Below are 20,797 nucleotides of genomic sequence, written 5' to 3'. Positions count from 1 at the left end.
GGGATACGTTACATATCTAACTTCCTATTATTATTACTACTATTCTTTCCCGCTCATGTGACGTCACACATGTTTTGGAAAAAAAAAGTTCTTATCTTCCTTTCAATGAATGTTGCGTTAATGACAGTAAATTTATTTATCTTTGATTATAAACTAGATAAAAATAGCAAAATTTAAACAAATGTTCAACAGAATTTAGTTTAATTTTAGTAATTCGAGAGTTTGAGTTTACTTTTAGGCTTGAGAACGCTCCTCTCATCAGACTCTGTAAGAAAATTTTCGTATCTGGGACGCGAACGTTTCATGAATCGTGACAAGTGGAAATTTCATTTTCACAGTCTCTGCAGAAAGAAGTCGTGCACTGGTGAAGTAAACTCGTACCTGGGAACTTTTTCTACCTTCCGGCACTTGTCCAGGATAAATAGTGTATAATGTAAACGGCGATTTTGAAGAGCGACCACCAGCCCACCAGTTGTCATGGCATTCAAAAGTGGTAATATCGTCAGGGTATCGTGCCAGAATTTTCTGTAAGTACAGTAAAACAGACCTGTTGTTAATTAGTCTATGTCGATTATTAGTTTTTTACAAAATACGTTAACTTAGTTAAGTTCCAATAGCGTAGGTATCAAAATTTTCCTAGCCCTTAGGTTTAGTCTAGAGTAGCCTACAGTAGCCTGTTTCTTAGGGAACGGCAATGACCAAACCCAGTGTTGCCGAAATGTGGCCCCCGGTGTCGAAGTTTTGATGCACAAGATGATCGGGTGCAGAAGTGGTCTTCATTTTACGGTCTGCCACACCTAGTGTGGAAAAAATGTCCACACTTTTTAGGGGTGTAGCCTATTGTGGTCAGGTGTATTAGTTTCTTTTATTATATGATTCATTGACCAATATTCTTGGTCATTTGCTGGTATTATTTTATATTGTTTATATAATGGGCTAATTTGAACTGAAATGACAAATAAAAAATTAGAAAATTTACGACTTATAAGCCATCAAAGACTGGTTGTTTATATTGAATCAGTGCCCTATTATTTCATAGCATTTTTGCAGAAAAACTCAAAATGTTGATCGAGTCTTATTGGCAACTTGTATTTATATGTTTATATGCCTAATGACACCATAAAGACTGGTTGTTTACGTTGAATCATGAAGCAGCAGAAGTTGATCGAGCGATGTCTTGCCTGACACCTAGAATGCAGGCGACAACAGCGTGACAAAGTTAGGTTTCCTTCTATTTAAGGTAACTGAACTCTATATAAATTTGTTTTAATAAATGTAAAAAGTTGTGATTAACTTGAAAAGGGAAGTTTATGGGAAAGTGATCTTTCGACTGTGAAGGAAAGCTTATATCGTTTTATATACGTTAGATTTTACTGATGGTTGAATTAATTTAAAATTTAGGCGAGCCTGGAAGTCAGCGGTGTGGAAATGTGGCAACACTGACCTAACCAGACTTCACTTAAGCAAACCTACCCATGGACACCATCCCCAAGCTTGGAGTACCATTTTACCAAGTGAGGTTAAGATGTAGCCCAGTGCTGTATTTGATTTACAATATCCTTGTTTCATTTTTGGTAGGCAGTGAAGTCTAGCCACCTGGCCTAATAAATAACCAGGTGACCCAAAAGTAACTTACCGGGGGGTGAGTTTAGAACGGCGGGAACAGGTTCCACGGACGAGAATAAACCTAACCTTCCCTAGCATGACATGTCCTGACCAAATCAGACCTTACTTTCCCAACCTCGCTTAGGGTGCTCTACCCTGACTTGGCCAGGTGGGCTTCACCTTCTTTGAACCCCCAAACAACATTAAACAATGGAAACATATGGACTAAACTTCCATTTGTAGTTATAGCAAAATCCACTGCTCTTTGCAGCTCTTTGCGTACGTCACAACTATTCCTTGAAGCTGATTGGTTGGCAATGTTTTAAAAAAGCTGGTTAATCTTTGGTTCTTTTCATCTTCATTACTTTAGCAATACTGTAGTTGCTCAACATGACCGAATGGAGTCAAATCTGTTCTGGTAATCATATGGACTGTTAATTAATGTGACGTCATTCCCCTTTGGAGAGCTAACTAATCACTGATGCTCAGTGAGTTGGGCTTAGCTGCAAAGAGCCATGAGTTTGCTCTAGTGTTAGTACCGGCTTCTGTTGTTCTGCAAGCTACCCCCTTGCCTGGTTGATTTCTGTCAATTTGCTGATCAATAGTGCTTTCCATGAAAACGTTTTCTAAGTACTCAGTTGACATGAGTGGTGTCACGCAGCACTGCTCTCCCTTAGTTCTTAAGGTGACTGTTGCATCTGGCACTGATCACCCTGAATTCAGCTTGCTGTTAATTTAAACCTGGCCAATCATGTGCCCAATATTCAGTGTTACTTTGGGAAGGGGACCAAGCTCTCTTCATCCATTTCAGGGCACTGTGCCCAGAAGTCAGGTTAAAAGGGTAAAGTCTGGTTAGGTCAGGACACTGCATTTTAGGAAAAGTTTGATTTCTTGTGCTTACCCCTGTATCCCTACTCTGCATCCACTTTGATAGATTAGGATGCATAACTATCACCATCCATGACATATTTTCAGGCTTTACATTACAATTTTTTAGGTGATTGCAGCTAGAACCACAGCCCTCTAGCTCAGTAACTGTCAGTTTACATGCAAAATGGGCTCCATGTTTAGTATCAGCCACTTGAGGCTGAATGCAAAAATGTAAATAAAAGGCAGTAAATTTCATTAATATAAATAAAAGCATAAACACAAGACAGTAAATATCTTGGTTAGTGACTGACAGGAATCTGGCTGTGGTAGTAGTCTCCAATTTTACTTCTGACTTTGCCTAACCTTGGGATTTCCACCTAACCTAACCTAAACTCCTGGGTTTGTAATTGGTAAATTGACCATTTCCTACAGAAACTCAGAAGAGCCTATCAATGTATTTAAAATATCTGTGAAAGTTGTGAAAATAAAAAAAATTATCCTAAATACAATAGCTTATTTCCACACTGCTATTTGTTCACAAGTGCAATGATCCCAATTGGAAGTAACCACAGCACCCCCTGTGAACCTAATCTTGTCAGTTGAAAGAATCTTAGCTTTTGACCCTGTCATTTCAACTACAGTGATCCCCATTTGCCACAGGAGTTATGGAGCAGGTAAATAATTTTATCTCTGGATTAGAGAGATTACTTTTTTCTCCATATAGAATGAGTCTAGAGTCTCCCATCCCTTTTGGCCTTCTAATGTCCAGCTTCAAAGGGAGACAAGTGGAAGAACAAGTGAGAAGGTAGCTCATGTCGGTAGTCTCCCTCTTCAGCTGCTGTGAATGGAGGGATGCTTATCATGTCAGTGGGCAACCCATGTAGTCTATTGTTTGGGATGGGTACAAACTGCCATTAAAGGAACACTACTGCCCCCACCTCAACTACCAGTACTATGTTGGCTTATCTTCTGTGGTTACTAAAAGCTCTTGTCCTATCTGCATAGGAGAGGTGGATGTTGGAAAAGAATGCACTGCAAGTGGTAGACAACCAACCTCCAGGCTTCTGCAGCCTCTAAGCAAGGTGGTGAGGGATGATAAACTGGTTACTGGATGAGAGGAACCTCTTGTAAGGATTCTGTTGAAACCCCCTCCTCCAGAGATGCATTTGTTCCCAGATGCATAAAAGGATGGGTAGTTGGAGGACCTAATCACTTCTGGTGTGTGGACATGATATGACCTTCATCTGTATGTCAGTTTTTTGGGAATCTTAATCAGCATTTCTAACCATGCAGGCATTTTGAGAATGAGTGATGGTCAGTTAGGTAAGTTGCTGGGACACATGACCATAGTGGTCCACATTATAAGCAGGGGAAGGACCAGCAGTTTTAAGTATGCTGGTGATACGTCCATCATGATCATAATTTGCTTTTTCACAACTCTCCTTCTACTGGTTAGCACCTAATTATTAACTTATCCAGCACATAGCATAGCTGCTCTTTCTTCTTGGTGAGTAAAGACAAAATTATATTTGTACTCCCACATACATAGAATAGGTTCCTTATTAAGGCAGATGAATACAAAGTGGTCAGATCCCAGGGTGTAGTGTAGATCTTTAAAAATTCTCATGCTTCTCCATTCAGTTTGTTGTACCAGCTCCACCATAGTAGGGACAACATAACCAAAATAAGAGCTGCTGTATTCTGTTGTATGAACATTTGCAAAATTTAAAATGAATGTAGATTTCTTCTGTAAAAACTTCTTTAACTGGGAGTGCCTTCCTTAGATAGTAGTTTCTCGTAACTTTGGCTCAATAAAGCTCAGAATACAGTAAACTCCCCGGATTCGCATTCTCGCAATTTGTGGATTTTTCTATTGAATTATTATATACATTATTCACGGAAAATTCTCCTATTTTTAGTATTTTTCACTGAGAAATATTCACTAATTACTGTATTTTTATATAACTTTCAAGACTAAATGCACTTTTTGTGAAAAAATTTTTAAAATACATGGTATTTTTAGAGTTTTTTTTTGTGTGTTTGAACTATCAAAATAGGTGGTTTAAAGCATTTTTAGTGGGTTTTAAGTATTCGTGGACTTCAGCTGTTCGCGGGGGTGGTTGTGGTACACATCCCCCCGCGAATACCGGAGGTTGACTGCAACAAGTGATAATGGAGTTAGTAAGAGGCTCCTCATAGTGGCAGAGCTACACACTGGCAAGAGGAATGTTGGCTCCTCTATTAGGGGTGGTCCTATTTTTTTGCTGTCTGGTTGTGTTGCAAATGACAATGCATAAGTAAAATTAATGGTTTGAATTTTTTAAATTTAATTGAATTTGGTACTATTTTCATGTCTCATATTTTTGTGATAATTTTTGATAGAACATTGTACATAACTTCAAAAAATTGTTTCTCTCTTTTCAGAACATTTGATAAGATAACATTATATCCCAAACCTTACTTGAACCTGATTTTTGGTCCCAATGGCTCTGGAAAGTCTTCAATATTATGTGCGATATGTATATGCCTAGGTGGAAAGCCAGAAGTAACTGGCCGCTCCAAAAATGTAAGCATATCAATGTTTTTGTTGAAGCATCTGATATCTAAGACTTTATGTGGCAAAGCTTTTTCCTGCAAGTATATAAACTTTAGTCTTTTATACATTGTACAGTTTTAACAATAAGAAGTGATTGACAGCTAACCATTTCTCTGCAGACAAAACTTGAGTTACTCATATAGATATGTAGTATTTCAAGTGGTTTTCTGAGGACCAGCAGTTTTGGATACTTTGAATATTTATGTACTTTGAAATATTGAAATATAATAAGTTTTGATGTTTTGGCAAGAACAGTACTATTGAAATATAATAAGTTTTGATGTTTTGGCAAGAACAGTACTACAGTGTATTTTTTATTGGACTAAAGGAAACTATTCATTTCAGCTTGAAAGCTATGTCAAAAAGGGAAAGGATTTTGCAACAGTGGAAGTGGAACTTTTTGCAGAAAATAAGTAAGTTGTTAGTTGTAGAGGACCTTTAATTGTCAGTTCCATGTCCAGTCGTTTGAGTGAGGTCAAGTTAAGCGAAGTCAAATTGAGTAAAGCCATTTTAAGCATATAATAAATTATGGCATTTTAACCGATTCCTATTAAGTGATATCTTAGCGAACCTCTAACTTTTTTTTTTTAGGACATTTTGAGCGAAGTTGATAGAAATAAAATTATACTAGAAAGAGTTGATAGAAATGAAAATATACTAGAAATATACCTTTATTACTGTAAAAAGAACAAAAAATTAAAAATGTTTTAAACAAAAAAAATTTAATCTAGAAATAAAGACCATAAATTCTAGAAAGAATAACCATTCAAAATGTAATGCTGTCGGCAAGATGTCTCAGATAAATCAGTAATTTCCAAATCTTCTCTTGATTTAACAATGCTTGTAATTCTTCTTTGTAAGTTCCCGTATTTCCTCATTTTTTGTGAGGGTTCTCCTGAAATTATTCCCAAATATTTTGTCCTTTGTAGGATCTCTTCCTTTCTTAAAGCCTCTTAATTATTAAGAGCCAAACTTTTGGGTGACTACAAGATAGACTCCCTTGGAACGCAGTGTGCCACCCCTCTACAACCTTATTTTTTCGTGGGAGATCCAACGGAAACCTGCTGAAAACGTTCCACATTAGACAAAAATATAGGTCCTCTTCTATGGTTGTTTGCCATTGGACAGCTAATATAATTATCTTTGAAATAATCGAAAATAATGTCAAGAACTTCATCATAATTTTCCAAAAAATGTATGGCTTGAAACTCTGTTACGACATCATCTGTAGGGAGAAATGCTGTGCATGTCATCGTTTTGATTAACGTTCGAACATTTTCTTTGATAACATATTTTTCTCTTAGTCCCACATTGGTAATCTTTCTCCATACACACTCTTCTAAATGGACGAAACATCCTACTATGCTTGGGCATGGGAATGCATGTGTTATTGCATTTCTTGAAGCAATATTGCCCTTGAAAGTAGACTTCAGGGATTCCAGGATAACGATGGGTTCAGCTGATTGAGGGGGTAGACGGTAGTTCCCCATAGCTCTTCGCCTCCTAGATATGGTATGTTTCAATTTTGCTTCTGATCCAATCTTTGCTGCAAGTTTGTTTGGTAGACCAGCAATGGCATCTTGGGGTATGTGTCTTGGTGGATCATTCATTGTTTCAGCAGCTTTGCAGACTTTTTCTTTAACCCTTTCTTCGCCAACGTTAACAGGATCAGGAGCATGCGAGTTTTCTCCTTTCTCAGATGATAAACAGATTTTCGTTGCTGATGACTGGTTATCGGTGCTGATCGCCTCTTATCAGTGGCGCTGATCACTGGTTATTGACGCCGATAACCAGGGATCAGTGCTATTATAGCCGATTTTCGGTTACTGTCACGCCATCAGGAACGGAACCCCGCCGATAACTGGGGATTGCCTGTAGACAAATATATTGCAATGCTAATTTTGTACTTAAGTAAAGTGGTTGTTTTACACTGGGCATCCCTCATGTCACTTGGCAGGCCAAATTCACTGTATGGCTTTGGTTCCCAGCAGAAGTATCAGTACGCTTAATTTCATTTTGTCACATTTCATCAGTTTTTTATGGCAATTTACCATGTATAATTACCATTGATTGTGAAATGTTATTCAGGTGTGCTTTTTTTTTTAGTATTTGTGGTGTTTTTGATAAATTTAATAGTACTGTATACGGGTTGTGGAACTTGAGTTTAACCAGGGATCAGTATGTTAACGGAGAGGTTTATTTGGAAATGGCTGCAGATTCTGGAGGATGTCAGAGATGAGGATCCTAACCTGAAGGAAATCAAACCGGAAAGTGTGCTTAATAAAATAGAATGTGGGCGGAACATGAGACATCTTGACCCACTAAAATGAAGACTCAGTGTAATATTGATCTAACTTGAACACAATTTTGTACAATTATTGGAATTATATGTGATGACATATACTAATGTATCTTTCACCTTTCTGAAAGCTACTCTTTAGCCAAATTTCTTGGCATTAAGTCACAAGGAAAGTACAAAACAGAATGTGTGTTTGTCAAATGTGTATTGCAACACAGAGGCAAGGCTATGTTATTTGTGAAAACTTTAGGCTACCATCATGCATCCAAGTCATTATTAATAAGCTTTTAACACACGAAATACTATGACAGCTAATAAAATAATGTGTTATGAGCTTCAAAATAAAAAATGAATAAAAAGTTTAATGATGGATGTAAACACCGGTTAAGTATGCATTTTATTACCCACATGCAGACCAATTACCATATTTGACAGCATATATTATACACAGGTATATTATACAGCCCCCCCCTCCATTCCAGTAGGGCTTATTCAGGATAAAAGTTTTTAGCATACAGGCTTACAGTCCTTTATCCAAAGTTCTAAAACCTGAAAAATTGTGTGGAGGGTAGAATGCCAGTCATAAGTTCAATATTTTGATCAGGAAATCAGAAGGTTCATTGTTAGCCAAAGGAAGTTCTGTGTGTTAGAGGATGCAAACTATTCCTCCTCCTGGTTAACTGGTCAGTCTGTGAACTGACATACAACCTTCCCCCAGAAGAATTGCTGACAAAAAAGGTGTATACCTTTCTCTCAGCCAAGGAGTAGATGAGAGGACTGAGTTCCAACCTTTGTATTTTGTCCTGAGGAAAGATAATCTTCTGTCTATGCTTTTCTCCTGACAAGTTTAGGCTGAGAGTAGCCCCCTTCGGTGGAACAGATTGGTCTTGGTTTCTTCTTTAGTCGCACTGCATCCAAAATTTTGAGGAATTTTTTGTCCATTATCAGGAAGGCTCAGGCCTCATGGAAACACTGACAGGGAACCCACATACAGTATCATCGTGGTGAAAGAGCCAGGAGTCAGCCCAGCCCTATTGCTGCCCCTCCCCCCACTTGCTTTAGCTCAAAGGGTAAGCAAGAGGAAGAAGGATGGGCAACTTTGAGGTAGGCTGTCCCCTTCCCAAGCTGCTGCAAGCATGGAAATTCTAGTCATGCCTCTGGGGGATGTGGGAGCATCAGGGGCCAGAGCACTGGGTAGTCTGTGTCCTTCAGAGCAGTTGGAAATTGCTCTTTAAGGACCACCCTCCAGGATCACCCAGAAGCTCCAGATTTTAGGATTATTTAGGAAAAGAATGTTCAGGAAGTTATAGTCAACCTGTTTCAGGGCTTTTTAGTTGGCTTTTCGTTAGTAGAAAAGTCAGCAAGGGTTTGGAGACCTTTCATTGAAGATTCTCTTTAATGAGTGTGTGCTGCAGATTTAGTTCAAGTTGGAAACAACTCATTTGTGTTAGATTTCATCAGAAAGCATGACGTCTGTGGGTTTGTAGGATGCATATTTTCAGATAGTCATCTATCAGTCCTCTAGGAAGTACCTCTGATTACCTGCAGAGAGACTTGTGTACCAATTCAATGCCTGTGCTTTAGATTTGCAGTAACCCTTCAGTTGTTCACACAAGTGGTCACCCTGGTGTCAACTTCGTCTGTATCAAACAGGATATGTCATCAGCATTATCTTCATGACTGGGTGGCTCTGGCATCCTCAGATATACAATTGACACCACCCTACTTACAAGCAAGTTACGTTGTGGACAGCTGTTTGTATGTTGAATTGTTTGTGAGTTGGTTACTGTACTTTTCATGTCTATTTAAGTACAGTATGATATAAAATCAATACAATACTGTATGTTATTTCATCCTGAAACACAGTACACTGTACATGCAGTACTGTATGTACAGAATAGGCACACAAAACAAAATTTGAACTTACGGATGGCAAAAGGGAGTGCTCTGAACACAATTGTAATTTGCGATCCCATTTGTTTTGTATCTTTGAACGTTTGTAAGTTGAGTGCTCGTAAGGAGGGTCGTGTCTGTACTCTAGAAAAACGTTTATCATGATCTGTAGATTATGATAAACTGAGCAGTCTGATCCCATGTCCAAACAGCAGGCAAAGTACTTGAGCATGGTGATAGACGTGGCAGCAGTAAAAGTTTCTCTGCTTGGTTCTAGTGCTAGCAAGCTGAGGAAGGTTACAATGCAGTTCTTTTCATGACAGGAGCAACCAGCTCAGTTTTGGAAGGTCATTGTTGCTCACCTGTTATCCTTAGAAGAACTTGTGCCTCAAGTGACCCTGCCTCACCCCTCTTGCCCTTGAGGAAGAATCTTGCTTGGTGGCTGGAAAACAGAAACCTCCAATTTTGAGTTCTTTGAACTTCTTTCTTCTGGAGTTGCATCTTTTTTGGACAGACCAAAGAGCGAGTTCTTGAAGTGGAAGGACCCTTGCATCCAGCCTAGTTGCTCTTGTTAACCAGTATATCAATGATCTTATTTCAGGGTAGGCCTATTATTGCAATATGGCAGTGTAAAGAATGGTCTATCTTTATTACAGGAATGTTTGCACAACAGATGAATTTTTTTGATAGTTAAATTTTTTTGGTTACTATGTCTTCATTACTTCTGTTGAGTGTTTGCCTTTTTCAGGGCTAATGTTGTCATAAGGCGTGAATTTGGTAGCCAGATGTTTCGCTGGTACTTGCAAGGGAAATCAGTTTCAAAGAAAGAGGTACAGTAATTTTATAAAATTTTAAGCATTGGTATTGAAGATGGAAGATATATGATGTTTCATAGCTTGTTAATAATTTATGCTGTTAAGTATGGTGATATATATTCCATTTTTATTTCATCACAAACCCCATTACCTTACAGTAGTCTGTGTGTCATTGCAATCTCCAGACGCTGCACGGAAGTAGTTTTTCCCCTTGTCACCAATTTCATTGTGAACCAGACTCCACAGCACCCTTCATGGCAAATTTGGTCATTGTATGTGCATTTGTATTTCAAACACATCTGTAACCTTACCCCATAGTGTTGTGATTTTATATGCTCGTTTTCATCATAGGTATCATTCTTCTTGAATTTTTTCACGGTGTTTGTTAGAGAATAATATCCTTATTACATCACTTGAGAGCAAATTTCTTTTTCATCAGTCTTGGACAGTATGACAAAACAAATGAAATTTTATCAGATGATAAGGATGGGTGATAAAATTCAAAATACTTTATTTTAATATAAAGAAATTATATGCTATCATTTTAGAAGGTTTGGTGTTCATATTCTTAGATGTTTTCCATTCAGACACTGGAGAGGCACAAAACAGTCATGCAGGTGGAGTTACATGTCCTTCCCATATGAGTCAAAACTTACCCAGAACTCGGATTTTCTTGGCTAGTTGCAATTTCTGAGGTACTTTGCATCGCTTCAGTTGAAACACTTGTCACTTGTGCTTTTTCTTTTTACCTACTTATAATTTCTTGTAGTTCATGTAGTTTTAGAAACTTTTCTCCCATAATTTTGCTCTTCTGTTTTGAATCCATTATGATGAAAAAAAAAAAAAATAGTAGCCCACAGCAGATTGGTGATGCAAGACACAACACATCTTTGCCACGAACTCTTTGTAAATTAACCAGAGTGGATGGGGATGAGCAGTAGGAAAACATTACCATACACATACGTGTTTTTCTGTTTGTGAAAAGGTACCCTTTAAGGATACATGAGCAAATTAAACATAAGATTATTTCAGTTGATAATGCTGTTCCAAAAAATAGATAGATTTTTCAAGTATTGGCTAATTAAAAGACATGCATGGCAGTAGGGTCCTATAATAGCTGGATGCGGAGGAAGAAATTGCCTGTCATTTATTTATGTTTATCTATATATTAATATTTTGATTTACCTACTTTTATTATTGTAAAGTATGTTACAATATGTCACAAAATGTGAAAATTAGAATTTGGTACAATTGTTTGTGATATGCAGAAAAATTAAGTAAAATGTGGCCGAATTTGTATTTTCTTCTGTATTTTTGTAGCCATCAAAGGAAACACTGGTAGTTTAGTAGGTACTAAAATAAAAGTAGATAATTCCCAACTAAATGGAATTAGATCATACAAAAATTTTGCAATTATTTGCTACTAACAGAGCCATACAAGCAATGAACAAAATTTTCTGTAAACATCCCCTGCAAAAGGTTTTGATCAGAGATTGTTTATTGACAAGTGAAGATGTTGATCAGCAGGCAAAGCTTTAACTATTATGACAAGGTCACATGTAGATATTTCTATAAGCCATATAACTTCAGTAAAATAATAAATGGCTAAATATATGGAATAATGAACATGATTGTAATTAATTAAAGCCCAGTGTTGGAATGCAGAATTCATCATACCAAAAGGAATGACATACGAGTAATTTTGACGCGTCTTTGAATTAAGGCACCCTCATTTTACCCATGGATATTTCATGAATAGGACTTGATCCAGCCCTTGTATGTATTGAAGGTAAAGCAACACTAATTGCAACATTTTATGTGACTCCCAAAATATAATCAACAACGAATGTCAGGTTTTGGAAACGAAAAAATGTCAGAAGCCCCATAATTTCAGTTAGCCCAATTATGAAATTTTTGAAATGCTGTAATTTAGTAAACAAAATCCAGACTTTATAAAAGTCAGTTCTTTAGGCCTGCCCTTGTAGTGCTAAATAGATTAGCTCTGTGGTTTGGTTGTGTATAAAGAGCAAGGCTCACCATTGCAGATCAGTTTGCTCTCGTCTCATGGTGGATAATGCTTAGTAAAGTCTGAGCAAAATGGCCTAAAAACTACAGAAACTGCTTACCCAAAGAATACCTCTAGGAAAAAAAAAAAATAGTGTTTGCAAATTGAATGTATTATGTCCTTTTTAGTAAAAGAATTCCCACCAGCACATGATTACAGCCTCATTTATGAAAGAATGATAAATACAGAATAATTGCAGGCAGAATGCATGTGGTCACTTTTTAATGGCCCTTTCCCAGTTGTGTCTATCATATGTCCTACTTTTGTATATTCATTTGTCTCATGATTCTAGAATGCATTGTATCCATCATCTTTGTCCTTAGTCCTTGTTTATTAATATGCATAAATTTGGCAGATGAGGTCCTTTCAGATATTTGTCTGGGATTAGTGACAACATTTGGCAGTGTTGTTGCTGCAGGGTGTGCTGATATTTTGCTGTGATCTTCATTGACCCAAAGCTGAGCAGTCCATCATTATAAGTGAGATAGAGCTGATGGAGCAATCGCATTGTTTTCCAGTTTCGATTTTAGTGATTTGGAGGTTATGAAAATAAGTTTTTGAAGATTCCTTGTTAATTATTTTTTTGTAGGTTGTAGTTGGTAGAGCAGGCATTTTTTTCGGAGAATGCCTTTTATACTGTAGTATGTAATTGTTTCTAGTTTCAGTTGCTGGTAATATTAAGTTTACTTGGTAATGGAAATGTAATAAATTTTTTTCTCTTTGTTTTAGATTGACAATGCTGTGGCAGAATTTGCCATACAGATAGACAACTTGTGCACATTTCTACCACAAGATCGTGTAGCAAATTTTGCACGTATGAACCCAATTCAGTTATTGGAAGCCACAGAGAAAGCTGTAGGTAAGTTTATATGAAATTGAGCATATAATTACCGTTCATTGTTTTACCTGTACTGTAAACTGTTCCTAATACAAAAATAAGTTCAAACAATTTAGCAAATTTTATGAACCAGTTAACCCTTAAACGCCTACTGGACGTATCATACGTCGACTAAAATTGTCTGTTGGGTGCCAAGTGGACGTACCGTACGTCGACTACAAAAAATTTCAACCTTCGGTCAACTTTGACTCGACCGAAATGGTCGAAAAACGCAATTGTAAGCTAAAACTCTTACATTTTAGTAATATTCAATCATGTACCTTCATTTTGCAACAAATTGGAAGTCTCTAGCACAATATTTCGGTTTATGATGAATTTTTAAAAAAAAACTTTTTCTTACGCCTCGCCTGTAACTCGGCCGAAAATTTCAGAAATTCTTTCGTCATTTTGTTGTAATTTTTGCACTGTTCTATATTAGCCGTTACATAAAGTTTTATATATGAAAATGTGTGCAATTTCATGTACAATACAACAGAAAATAACTCATGGTTGTAGCTTTTATCAGTTTTGAAATATTTTCATATAAATCACGATAACTGCCAAAATTTCAACCTTCGGTCAACTTTGACTCGACCGAAATGGTCAAAAAACGCAATTGTAAGCTAAAACTCTTCCATTCTAGTAATATTCAATCATTTACCTTCATTTTGCAACCAATTGGAAGTCTCTAGCACAATATTTCGATTTATGGTGAATTTTTAAAAACTTTTTCCTTACGTCCGCCAGAAATTCTTTTTCACGTTGTCGTAATGTTTGCACTGTTTTATATTAGTCGTTACATAAAGTTTTATATATGGAAATGTGCGCAATTTCATGTAGAATACAACTGAAAATAACTCATGGTTGTAGCTTTTATCAGTTTTGAAATATTTTCATATAAATCGTAACTGCCAAAATTTCAAGCCGGTCAATTTTAACTCGACCGAAATGGTAAAAATCGCAATTATAAGCTAAAACTCTTACATTCTAGTAATATTCAATCATGTACCTTCATTTTGCAACAAACTGGAAGTCTCTAGCACAATATTTCGATTTATGGTGAATTTCTGAAAAAAACTTTTTCCTTACGTCTGTTAACTCTGCGAACATCTCAGAAATTCTTTCGTCATGTTGTCGTAATGTTTGCATCGTTTTACATTAGTCATTACATAAACTTTTATATATGAAAATGTGCGCAATTTCATATAGAATACAACAGAAGATAGCTCATGGTTGTAGCTTTTATCAGTTTTGAAATATTTTCACATAAATCACGATAACTGCCAAAATTTCAACCTTCGGTCAACTTTAACTCGACCGAAATGGTAAAAACGCAATTGTAAGCTAAAACTCTTACATTCTAGTAATATTCAATCGTTTACCTTCATTTTGCAATTAATTGGAAGTCTCTAGCACAATATTTCGATTTATGGTGAATTTTTGAAAAACATTTTCCTTAAACTCGGCCGAACATCTCAGAAATTCTTTCGTCTCGTTGTCGTAATATTTGCACCGTTTTATATTAGTCGTTACATAAAGTTTTATATATGAAAATGTGTGCAATTTCATGTACAATACAACAGAAAATAACTTGGTTGTAGCTTTTATCAGTTTTGAAATATTTTCATATAAATCATGATAAATAGAAAAATTGACTTTGAATCGTTAACTTGGTCGAAAAAACTGCAATTGTAAGCTAAAACACTTACAGTCTAGTAATATTCAATCAATTAGCTTCATTTTTCAACAAACGTCTCTAGCACAATATTTCGATTTATGGTGAATTTTTGAAAAAACATTTTTTATGTCCGCGACATTAAATTCATGCATCATTTTGTGATAATATTTTCTCTGTGTTGCTTTGATCGTTTTACAATTTGTTATATACCAAAATCATCGCAATTTAGTGTACAATACAACTAAAAAAATTAACTCATTATCTTTAACCGTTGTGCTTACAGTGTGATTTGTATACAATTATATAAGAGTTTTTTTTTTCGCTGTCATATATTCCAATATTTATATATGATAATGATATTTTTTTCATTTCTGATGGTTGCATACTAAACTTCAGGCAATGACAAAAAAAGGAGCCAAAATGAACTCTTAATCTTAAAAACTAAAGCGTGCTGTGATTTTTGAAAAAACTTTTTTCCGCTTCGGCGCTAACTCACCGAACGCCGCCAGCATACGGGAGACGTTTTTGTAAATAGAGGCTCGGCGTTTAAGGGTTAAAAGGATCCTATTCTGTATTTTGAAACCAATCTTTCTACAGACCCATTACTCATAAGAGGCCATTTTCTGTATCCAAGAAACCAGGAAAAATCTGCCTTCCTTCAAAAGAAGGAAAATTGTTAGTAGGTGGTAGCTCAGTAATCTGTTTTGTTTGCACGAAACATTTGAGTTAATGAAAGTTAGAAATCACATAAACTATTGGTATCTACCTTGCACAGTGATGAGATTAGATTCAATGGATGGAAACTGGAATTAAGGCTCAGTACCCACCATTGTGGGAAATTTACACGTAAGATAACATAGTAGTGCTGGAATAAAGTGTCATCTAAGCTCGCGAATGGATCTCTGTCAGTCATTTAAAAATAGTTTAAGTAAAGAGATAAACCCACCTGTGTAACTTGTAAAATGTTTCCTCCCATTGACTAGCAAGATTTAGTTAACAAATTTTTTTTTTTATTGCAGGTGATCCTAAACTTTTTGAGCACCATGACTTGCTTCGTAACAGTGGTGCCAAGATGCAAGACGTAAAATCTATGGTTCAAGATTTGAAAAATCAACTTGACATGTTACAAAAGCAGAATGCACGGTAAAATATTACCTGTGTTTTTATTATCTGTATGTTTGTTAGTAGTTAAATCTTGTATAAGTAGTTAAAAATTGGTTTCAAAGTTTTAAGGCATCTCACCTTTGAGTGTTTGAGGATTGGAAAGAACTGGGATGTAGGTTAAAGTTTGAGGGATAAGGAACAGAATAAAAAAAAAAATGTTAGATGGGCAGATGTGCGCTGATGATAGTGTGAATTGTTGAAAGTGAAGAGAAGCTGTGGCCAGCAAAAGAAATTGAGTTTGAATATTAGCAAGGAAGGTTATGTTGTTGAATAAATGCAAGGAAGAAGTAACGATTTAAAATGAATAGTAGAGCAGTGAAAGTGGCTATGTCAAGTAGGTATGTTGGAGAAAATGTAGTAGTTAATGAGAAAATTAGAGAAGGGGAATGCAGTATGGTTGAAGCAAGGAAGGTATCAACATCTCAGCAAAAGTTTGGAAGAGGAAAAGAATGTATGGAAGCAAATTAAGATGTAGGAAGGAATAGTTAAGCAGCTGTCTTTGTTGAAGCAATGTGTAATTTTAAAAGTGAATAGAAGAAAGACATGGTGTGGAAGAGATGCTAGGGTTAACTCAATAACAGCAAGATTTTTAATGCCCAAAATGTAGTAGAACAGCATATTAGGACCAGAAAGAGCAGCACCAAGTTGTGACAGAAAGCAGGCCCTAGAAGAGGTTGAACTTTGTTATCCAGGAGACAGGTTGATAGGGCAGTAAGTAAGATAGAGGGAACTGCCTGGATGAATGTAATCAAGAATATCACAATAAACAGGACAAAAATGTATGATTCATGTATAAGGCCCATACTTTGTGTGTTTCATGTATAAGCCCCATACTATATGTAGCAGAGACCTTGTAATATAAAGAGAAATGTATCAAGTTTTCAAGATATGTGAATACAAAATATTGAAGATTTGTGGCTGATGAGCAGTGGTATGGTCATATTATAAATTAGGAAGTTGCCGAGAATGAGGTGCTAAGCAACTGGAAAATAAACTGAGAAGTCAAAGTTTGAGATACTTTGAATGTTTATAAAGAGAAGGGGTAAGGAGCAGATACTCCAAAATCAGTAGATATGAAAGTACCAGGATCAAGACCAATAGTAGGCTACTGAAATCTTGGAAAAATTACACATATCAAAGACTTAGAGAGGCAGCAAATGCACAAGGGTGAAAACAGTGGCGAGAACTCATTGACCCCTAACCCCATAAAGGACAATCTGATTTAAGCTGATGGTAGTGTGAAGAAAAAGAGGAAACAGAAGAAAACAACATAAGAAGTAAATGAGTGAATGAAGAAATGGATATTCACTTGCAAAACCTGAGGAAGTGATGCATGATGCTTAGAAGTAATACTAGAGTCCCTCTTGATTTTATGACCATTGATGTCAGTTATACTGCCAAGGGGACCATTTCATAGTTTTACATAAAAGGAATAAAAGACTGGCATTGTATGGTGTGGCAACATGGCACCTCAGTAGAATGTAGATGCTGATGCTTTTCAAACCAAGTCCAAAGCAAGTAGCTTGCAATAGTTCAAAGGATGTAGACTATAAAAGGTGCTTATGAAGGTTTCCTGTGGAAATAGAACTCGTGGGAGATAGAAAAAGGAGAGTGGCTTAAATGAATGATTTTGTAACAATGTTGCCATGGGCTACCTGGTACCTACCCCTTGCTTTGATGTCTGTGTTCACTGTGTGTTGATATTGGAAGGATTAAGGTAGTGCTACAGAAGCTTTGACATAGGTATCTTTGGATGCTCACAACCTAATCTATGTAAGTATAGTATACATGTAAAGTTTTTCAGTTTGCCATTACCATTATGGTATGAAAATGGAAAAAAAATGTCTTTGTTCACCCAGTTGAGAAAAATGTATTCTGTAGTTTTTTGTTTTAATCATCAAAGTGAATCATGGTTGCACTAAATACAGTATTCTGAATGTTTTTGGGCATTACTATTATATTTGGAACATGTGATGTTCATAGTTTACCTCTTTATTTGTAGTTTGAAAGCCATAGTGGAAAGTGTTCAAGAAAAGAAGAAACTGGAAGAGCAAATCAAGAAGTTGGAGAGACAAAGAATTTATCATCAATACGAAAAAAGGAGACAAGTAAGTATAAGAAGTTTCTTACATCTTATCTATTGAATTAAGTTAATTTAAACAAATGAACTTTTTCATGTTTTTGTTTTGCTACCTTTCGACATGATTGCTTGTTTGAAGGAGTATATTTTGAAATGCCAATACTTATACACACTAAGAAGGAAAAAGAAGTCAAGCAACTAATTTAGGTAAAGTACAGTAAAGTAATTTTGTAATATATAGAAAAAGGATAGTTAAACAAACAGTTAAGGAATCAAGATAAATAATTTTAATAAGGTAAACCAAAGATAACATTAAAAATTAATACTGAAATATAAACAATCAGAACAAAAACTTACATGTACCAAAATATATAAGCCACAAGCAGTGCATTTATACCTGTACTTTGAAGAGGTTATAGTTTAAATTATGTTTATTTCATGTACACAACCATCATTGGTAGAGGCATCGCACATGGTTTATAAGTTTTATGCAGAAATCACACACCGCACACATCTCGACTGTCGACCTAACCGTGCAACAACTCTTTGCTACTGGGAGAAAGGGCGCTGGTGACTTGTACAATACTTGTACATATGCTACCGGGGTCTAAGCAATGACAGGCAGGGCAGCCGATCGAGACTACAAAAGTCTACCCCAAAGCCAAATCAAAGACCTTCAAAAGAAGGCATCATGCTTACCCCATACAAATGGGAAAAAAGCACATTAAAAGAAGAAGAAGATAGGAGGTACAGGTGAAATAGTACAAGTTAAGACATTGCAAATGTACAAGTGCATGTAATATATATATATATATATATATATATATATATATATATATATATATATATATATATATATATATATATATATATATATATATACATATATATATCACACACACACACAAATTACCTAAAGGTTTAGGTTCCGGAGCCCCTTGTGCAAGGTGAATTTTAGTAAGTTTGGCATGGTCTTTAAAAATGCTAATAAATGTTTATTTCCAGAGTTTAAGTACTAAATATGACCCTAATCATGCTCCCAGAGTGTTAAGCTAACTTTTAAATGAACTAAAGGTTAGTGTAATTTTATTTAAAATTTAGCTTATTACCCTCAAAAAGGAATACAGTAAATGGTTGACATAAAAATTGAGTACTGCACAGTTTCATAATAGCGCATTTACAGTAGGTGCGTCACGTATACTAATGTTACCCCTAATTCATGGGATGCCGTTTTCTTTGTCACTTAGAGTAAAAGCCGTTTTCTTTGCGTCACTAGGCATAACGTCACAGTCAACAAAAGTACAATTCCATAAACGTTGAAAAAATGTACATAATGTTCAGTAGAAGGTAGTACAGTACAGGTAAAATTCAATCAATTTAAAATTATACTGTATACTGTACAGGTAATGACATACCAGAGAAATAATAAGTTGTAAAAGTATGTTTGAGCGCTAACTACGAATGAGAGAAAGAGAGAAATACTGTAATAAAGTAACTGTACTGCTTTTGTGTCGTATTTATGCGCAGATATATAAATACAAATTTTCCATTCTGATTTTACACTTAAAAACACGAAAACTTAAAAATTAAACACACTTTCCACAGGGGTATCATCTTTGAAAAATGCAGTAGCTAAGGGTTTCATATCTTGTAAAAGTACACCAACTAAACGTGCTGTAATTACATGCACATACAGATAGCACCAGCACTTTTCTCCGAGGTGAACAGAGTAATTTTCAAAGAATGATACTTATACAACTCTTAGTTACATCTCTGATATTACATTAACGAATTCATTTTATCAAATGAGCGCGACTGAACAACCTCATCTCAAGGTCATGTAAAGTCCTTGTGACAAAGACTTTGCAAATGTACATAATACTTGTATGATATTTATGTACAGAAATATAAATATAAATTTTCCATATCGATTTTACAGTTAAAAGCATGAAAACTTATAAATGTACTTCAAACATTAAACAAGCAGTTTCTGCAGGGGTATCATCTTTGAAAAGTGCAGTAACTTTGCAAATGGGTATCACATCTTGTAAAAGTACACTAACTGAATGTGCTGAAATTAACTTTGCATCATATTTATGCATGTACAAAAATAAAAATAATAAATTTTGATACAGATTTTACACATGAAAGCATGAAATGCATTTTTCATATAGATTTTACACATGAAAGCATGAAATGCATTTTTCATATAGATTTTACACATGAAAGCATGAAATGCATTTTTCATAGAGATTTTGCACATTAAAACATGAAATGCATTTTTCATACAGATTTTACACATAAAAGCATGAAATGCATTTTTCAGACAGATTTTACACATAAAAGAACGAAATGCATTTTTTCATACAGATTTTACACATAAAAGCATGAAAACTTGTAAATTACTTCAAGAATTAAACACCCACTTCTGCAGGGTTTCTCGAGAATTTCGTGTGTCTGAAAAAATCGTTCGTATGCCCGTTAGTTAGGTTCCAGTGAAAAGTTCGTGTGTGTGTGAATTCAAGGGCAACTCAATCGTGCAAGATCAAGTATTACAAAGTATGTATATATATATATATATATATATATATATATATATATATATATATATATATATATATATATATATATATATATATATATATATATATATATATATATATATATATATATATGTATATATGTGTTTATTTATTTATATATATTTATGTATATATGTATTTATATATAAATATTATATATATTTATGTATATATGTATATATTATTTGTAGTATATATATATAAATATTTATATATATATATATATATTTATATAAATATATATATATATATTTATATATATGTATATATATT

The 20,797-nt window shown here is 35.2% G+C and overlaps 1 protein-coding gene across 1 annotated transcript in view; it reads left to right on the top strand.

The window, feature by feature from the left end:
• Nucleotides 1-34: 34 nt before the first annotated feature.
• Nucleotides 35-20,797, top strand: part of LOC136845982 (structural maintenance of chromosomes protein 5-like) — an 88,822-nt gene continuing 68,059 nt past the window's right edge. Inside the window, exons 1-7 of the mRNA XM_067116552.1 lie at nucleotides 35-527; nucleotides 4,900-5,041; nucleotides 5,417-5,484; nucleotides 10,012-10,093; nucleotides 12,873-13,002; nucleotides 15,718-15,841; nucleotides 17,865-17,970. Of these exons, the coding sequence (XP_066972653.1) occupies nucleotides 478-527; nucleotides 4,900-5,041; nucleotides 5,417-5,484; nucleotides 10,012-10,093; nucleotides 12,873-13,002; nucleotides 15,718-15,841; nucleotides 17,865-17,970 (702 nt within the window). The 5' untranslated portion in view covers nucleotides 35-477. The remainder of the gene's footprint in view (nucleotides 528-4,899; nucleotides 5,042-5,416; nucleotides 5,485-10,011; nucleotides 10,094-12,872; nucleotides 13,003-15,717; nucleotides 15,842-17,864; nucleotides 17,971-20,797) is intronic.

This window comes from Macrobrachium rosenbergii, chromosome 14, assembly GCF_040412425.1.
Source record: "Macrobrachium rosenbergii isolate ZJJX-2024 chromosome 14, ASM4041242v1, whole genome shotgun sequence".
In the NCBI taxonomy this organism is placed as follows: domain Eukaryota; kingdom Metazoa; phylum Arthropoda; class Malacostraca; order Decapoda; family Palaemonidae; genus Macrobrachium; species Macrobrachium rosenbergii.
The sequence above is the reverse complement of the archived record's forward strand: the minus strand, read 5'-3'. Positions and strand labels throughout refer to the sequence as shown.